The 7,059-nt window shown below is 32.7% G+C and overlaps 1 protein-coding gene across 1 annotated transcript; it reads right to left on the minus strand.

The window, feature by feature from the left end:
• Window positions 1-5,077: 5,077 nt before the first annotated feature.
• LOC119683884 (MAP7 domain-containing protein 1-like) lies at window positions 5,078-7,053 on the minus strand (the record flags this gene model as incomplete). The annotated part of the gene is made up of 4 exons (XM_038097758.1): window positions 5,078-5,271; window positions 5,432-6,128; window positions 6,185-6,308; window positions 6,362-7,053. Coding segments are annotated over 4 exons (1,707 nt in total), but the record flags the coding sequence as incomplete, so codon positions are not given.
• Window positions 7,054-7,059: the final 6 nt, after the last annotated feature.

The raw sequence follows: 7,059 nt of genomic DNA on the forward strand, positions 1-7,059 counted from the left end.
CACTTATTTCATAAAGGCATCAGTCAAAGATCCTGCGGAAAAATTAACTCGCTGGATGGTTTTTGGGATGATATTACTTTAGCACCGATGTAAGTCAATTCTAAAAATATTTTCTCTCAATTAAATATGGCTTCATTTAAAATACGAAGTATATCCGAATAAGTAGTCATCATATGACATATATTATTATTATTAATAATTATAGTTATAGAAAATTATATGAAATATTAAAATATAGATTTATTTTCTCTAGAAAAATTATGAAATAAATTTTAATTCGAAGGTATATAGACCTTAAGGGGGTTTCCAATTGATGTCAATACCTCTTGAAAATTTTCTATATATAAGGTATAATAATAATAAAATATTTATCTAAATATATGTATTTAAATGCATTAAGTTTCATTAAAATAACGATGAAGATATGATATGATATAGCTTCACTCCAATAGACTTGGCATGCCAAATTATGACTTTTTGAAAAACTCGTTCAATTTTTTTATCCATCCATTTGCGATCATCCATTTGAAGCAATAATTTATTTTCAGCTCGCAAGTGAATTACGACTTTGCTAAAAAAAAATTGTATTGTTATGCACAATTATTAAATTTGACTTGAGATTGAAAACGAAAACTTTTTGCTTAGATCTTTCCTAAAATTTTATTACTCTCGACGCTTACTCTGCCTGTGGTTGTCTCGAAAGGGAAGAAGAAATTGCATCAATAAAATTTTGTGGTCTGGCAAAAGAAGATTTACAAGAGGAAACAAGCATGGCGAAACTACATAAAAGTGAGTTCGAGAACAACAACTACAATTGTCCAAAGATATAAATCAAACAAAGACTTGAGCCAAGGCTACTTCCTTCTTCTGAGATTACTTTTTGACCACATATAAATTTGGTGGGCGATTAGTTGCGGCAATTTTCTAATACTTGTACGTTCAGTTACTTTTTTTTAAGAAACTATTTAGATTTACAGATACTAATTTTTTTTTTCATAAATGTATCTGTACTATACGTATTTGTATGTAGCACGGAGTGTTTCTAATGCCTTGTCTTTTTATTCCGCATAGAAAATTTAAGTGAATACACCCTACATAAAACATTGTGGTTTCATTGGCATGTATTGAAGGTAGACTATCTTTATAGAATGTAATGGAGAATAATATAGAGTTATTGTATATCTTTGAGTTGATATATATATAACGATATATGAACCACCAACAAAAACTTTTATAAACTTTTATTTTAATATTTAATATACTATTTAATTTAATATTATATATTCATACATTCAATATATAATAAACTAATAGAATGAACTAATATTCAGAAAGAGATACATTGAGTATGCATATATTTAATAAGGACTATTTCTGAAGTTGTGAGATTATTGAACTAGGAACTATATATCAATAGTGAAGAATTCGAACAAATTTTGGTAAATAGATATTATTTTAGACAAGCCTTTCCATAAATGTCATATGTTATGTTACCATAATAATTGAATTTTATAACTAATATGGTTTATGCCATTATTTTTCATTATGTTCATTGAAATCAATAAGTTTTCAATCACTTTCGTCAAATATCTTACTATCATAACTGAACTTTACAATCTATATGTATAGTATATACAATCTATATTTGTAGGAATCGCAAATTTTTTAATCGCTTGTCTCAAATGTATATATTATACACTTAATATTTACACTTTGCAATCTATAAGACCTGTGCTATGATCTAGTACATTGTTTTTAGCATAACGATTTTAATGGAAAACAAATACTAGAACTACATAAGCTTCCAATATAGCCATCGGTAGCAAAATAGTTTTTGTAGCCATTAAAAGTTTAACAATAATTAATAGAGGCTTGAATCTATGAACATTATTGCATGTTTGTTTCTTTTGTGTTTGATCCTAAGATTCTTCTATTTCTTAAGATCTGAGTTTCGTCTCATAAGATAATGACTATCCTTAATAGTTAAAAATAGTTTTGTGCACAAAATAAACTGTAAACATGTGTGTATCTCCTATAAGGAATATATAATTTGGAAAGACTTAGTACTGGTGTCGTTATTAGAATGATAATTTTGCTTCTTCTTCTTTGCTTGATCAAACGCAATTTAGTACCCAAAGCTCTTTTACTCAATAGTGTCTATGACCATTTAGATGAGCCACTGTAATAAAAGCTCCGTTCAATTCTTATAAGTTATTCAGATGATTTTATAGAAGTATACTTTGAAGCCCAATGTATCATTTTGACGGAATATATATTTCATTTGATTTGAGAGAGTGCTATTCTGAATTAGTGTGCGCTTCCACAGCATCGAACAACTTCAACGCTCTGTCTTTGATATACTTTTGCACACTCCCGATTAACTAAAAATACATATAGTCATATAATTGAAGGTTACATTTAGTAAAGTAAAGTTAATCGCAAGCTTTTAATGCTCATATTTAAAATGACATAATTTCTCAGAATATACCTTAGAATTACTAAAGAATATAAAGTATATAAAGAATAATATTAGAATATATGATCCATCCTAAGGTGTTGAGAACCATACAGCTCTTTTTATATCATCCTACATCGAGGACATTACCAAAAAGTGGGGCAGAAGTGGGAGCCAGAAAGAATTCTTTTTGTAATTATGTTTGAAACAAATGAAGGTATATCTAAAGAAGAAATCAATTAAGTTGCACCCAGTACTTATTATATAAATAATTAAAATTATTAAACTAAAAGAATTATATTAATCGAAAAACTGCTTACTAGGTCTGCCAGTGCACATTTATGTCCGTACCTTTACCAACGATTTATCACATTAAGGAGTTGGTCTAGGCAGTAGCATTACTGCATAGTCCTTTTTTTTATTGTAATATAACAGAGAACCATCGCTCCCTGATACCACTCATTCGCTACGTCCATCTTCTAGTTTATATTGTGTTTTCTCAATTTTGGAACTACAAAATCTCGAATCTCTTAAAAAAACTGTATTGAGATTCTCTCATTTTATATTCAATTATATTTTGTCTGATGTTTAATTAGTAACATGATAGAGATGTAATAGAGATGTAGTGGTTTTGTTGCTACCACTTGAATAATTTTGGAATTCCATCTTTTATGGCCAGTGATTAACCACGAATATTGAATTACGTCTCATTTGTCAAATGCAACATCGTCCACTTATTACTTTTTCAATCATTTTCAGGTTCATCCGCACTATTTGATGTCACCTTATTCCATTGTAATGAAATTAACTCCACTCTTTCTAACAAAATGAGGCGGTAAAAACCCGCACAATACGAAAAGCAAAAGCAGGTAGAAAAAAATAGCATACGAGCTTCGAATATAAATCTGAGCCAAAATCATACCATGACCAACAAGTGAAATTATACAAAATATTATTTTCATTCGCTTCGAAGTGTACCGAGTTTAATTGAATCTCTTTGCGAGATCAAAATTTCTTTGTGTCGCTTCATAGAATTTCTTGGTTAATCATTAAACATCAGTAAATAGTTTCATTAATGATTATGATTTTTATATGCTTATACATATATCTATGTACTCATATTATTTACAGCTAACTTAATATGAAACGCAGAAGAACTGAAGAACTGACAAACTGGAGACTGACATCAACTGTAGATTGATGTCAATCAGGTACTTAACTATTTTATTAGCACTTTCGGATGGAATTTGGTGCTTATAAGGTAACAAGATGCGCTTACGGTTATTATAAAAAAATAAATTTATTAAAAAAATATTACGAAAAATATTTTAAAATATTAAAAAAGAATTTATAAAATTATTTATTATTTACTTATTTGACCAATTAGTCATCAGGTCTGCTACCTGATCCAATCTCGTACAATCAAACACGCTTAGTGATCCCTTCACGTGAATACTGCACTAGAGACACGGATTTCCCTTATGTCTTCTTACTTCAACTGCCACTTCAAACAGCTTTCTCGCTGGAGCATTGTCATCCATACTCACAACAGGACAAAGCGCCAGTGAAGCTACTAAATGTCAATTTGCTTAATGATATCAACGTTAAAGCTAGTACCGCTCTTGGTTCGTTCCGATGCGGTAGTCGTCACCAACTTCTAGACAACTAACAACTTTACTAACAACTTTTTTCTCGAACAGTCCTAGTCCTGCTACTTAATTCTGTGTTAGTGTACAACCTTCTGTGCCATACAGAAGCACAGGTAGAATAAGCTACTTATAAAGCTTAAGTTTTCTCGGTCGAGAGAGATTATACTATAGACGAAGTATAGTAGTACCTTTCGGCAATGGTAATTTTTTGTCCGATCTCCGGTATGGCCTTGTTGTTGTTAGTTACGACGGTACCAATATAGATAAAATCTTTATCAGCTTAAAAAGTCTTGTTGCCAGCAACCAGCACGGCAAAACATAACTCCTTAGACCATTGTGAGTAAAAGTTACTAAAATGTAGCTGTTAGTATAACCCGTTAAATCCTTAAAGCCTAGCGAATTTCATCACTTTGTTTTGGTTGACAAATGCGAGTGGTTTGGGACACAGATCTGGACACAGGACAGGATACAGATCAACACCAAGGTAGATGAATGAATCCATCGGTTCCAAGAACGGAAGAGTCTACGTCCCGGAGCCACTCGTCGAAGACGACCAAGAGCCGTTCAACCACCCCCAAAGGCACTTCCAGGTCCCGGCAGGTTACAACAACAACAACAATGAATCCATCAATTTTAATTGATTGATTAAGTTACATTCCTAACCCGAATATATTTTTACATCAGCTCAGTAAATGCAGTGTATTTACACAGTATAGTTAATGTATATAGATAAGTATCTTATTAACAATAGCTTATCGTCATTATTTCTCCATCGAATGAATGTTCCCTACTATAAATCTACCTTAATATGGACCTTTCTTTAGCACATACAAACTTGGCGTCTTCTCAATTTCCATTATTCATAAGAAAATAATTTAGCAATTTTATATTTTTAATTAATACAAATTTTATTTTTTTAATAAGAAACAATATAATAAAGGAAAGTTAAAGAATATATAAAAAGTAAGTAATTTTAATATTTTGGTAACTCTGAGTAACGTGGAGGAGTTGACCACATTACACTGGAATTACGTTTTAAGTGCTGAGACGAAATGTTTGGAAAGATTTCCTTTAAGTTAACCGTAACTGGTTCGACTGAAAACATGTTATCAATAATTTCAGACCAGCAATGTTCTTGCATACGAATGGCAGGACCACGAGTTGTACCTATAAAATTAGTAAAATTTTTCAAATTTTTCATTACAAAATTATTAATAAAGAAGTAATTATAATTATATCAATAAAAGCAATTATAACAATAATCACAATTATAACAAAACTAAAAATTATATCTTATAAAATAATAATTAAAAATCATTTTTCTTACTTTTGCTCCATTCTGGTGGTGGTGGTCGCTTATAAGAAACTTTGTCCTCATCATCTGTTGAATCATCTTCATGTAACATATCAAATGTGTATGACGATTTTACTTCTGGTTTGGGATTTGGTGGAGGCATCATTTTCTTCTTGCTCAGCGTGCCCTGTTTGGCTTTTTCAATTTGTGCTAAGTGTTCTTGCTCCTGTTCGGCAATAGCTTTAGCTTTTGCGACCCGTTGCTTCATGGCAGCTGCCTCAGCTGCGGCTTCTTCCTGTTGACGTAGCTTAAGTTGTATATCCTCTTGTTCACGTTTCTTCTTCTCAATTTCAAGTTGTTTCTTAATACGTTTCTCCTCACGTTCCTTAGCTTGCTTAGCCATACGTTCAGTACGTTCTTTTTCTCTCATTTCGCGTTGCTGTGCGGCAAGTACATGTTTCTGCTCACGTAGTTTCTTGCGCTCTTCGGCTTGTTGGCTAAGACCTTTACGCAGGTCGTCACTGGTATTATCGCGTGAAAGTGCCTTGGCAGATGCAGAAGTAGTTGGTTTTAAATTTGTTTTAGGAAATCCAATAGTTTTTGAAGTGCTGTTTGGTAGCTTACGCATTTGTCCAATATTCGGTGTAACTGTCGATGATTGTGTTGGTGTAAGAAATTTTCCTATAGCTGGAGCATAAATTTTACCACCAATTACAGGTGTTGTGTGGGTCTAAATTATAATAATATATGAATCACAGATGAATTCTATATTTTTATTTAGCTTACCGTTGAAGTTTCCTTTAACCGCTTTGGACGCAAAGTACCAGTTTTCGATTGTTCAATGGTAGCAGCCTGTAAAGCATGCTCGAATGCCTCAACCTTCTTTTTTACAGGACTTTGTACAAGTGGACTACAAATAAAAATTTACTTCACTGTGTTATATTATACACCTATAAGACTTACTTGAAGAGTTCATTGGTGCGTGATGGTACTTTGTACCCTTTAGCGGAGAGTGGCACCTTAGTTTGTGTATGTAATTTAAGTGCAGTCGGTGCTTTCGGTGCATGCGGTGGCATTGGTTGACTTTTAGCGATGGGCTGTTCAAACGATTCATCTTCAGTTATAAGACTTGTATCTTGCGGATGCGAAGTATCTTTAGCTGTTACCATCGATTGCCTCGATAATGTCGATGAACGGTTTGATTTATTTGCATCATTTGCGGCCACGTTAAATGTGGCATCACCTACATCAGTCGCAGCATTTGTGGACGGATCTGCATTTTTATTCAAAGTTATAGTAGCATTTGGATTGTCAACGATAAAAGTACTTTGTCCAGGCGCAATTTGAAATGTTGTCTGCGCTGCATTCGTACAAAATGTAGCATCCGCTGGTGCACCACCAAGCGTTATAGTCTGGTTTATTGGCGTTGTTGTAGAAATGGTGACATGTTCATTTACCGCAACCTCAGCCGTTGTAGCTGGAGGAGTAAATGTTTCTGTTGTACTTGCAGTCTTAACTTGTTCTTCAGCTAAAGCATCTTCATAAATTGATTTATGTGGTTCTTGTTCTTTTTGGCTTTTACCAGCACTTGTTTTGCGCGTTCGAGATGAAATTGGCGAGTCACCTAAACCGACATCGCTAAACCGTTCAACTTTTATTGG

This window comes from Teleopsis dalmanni, chromosome 2 (genome assembly GCF_002237135.1).
Source record: "Teleopsis dalmanni isolate 2A chromosome 2, ASM223713v2, whole genome shotgun sequence".
Lineage (NCBI taxonomy): Eukaryota > Metazoa > Arthropoda > Insecta > Diptera > Diopsidae > Teleopsis > Teleopsis dalmanni.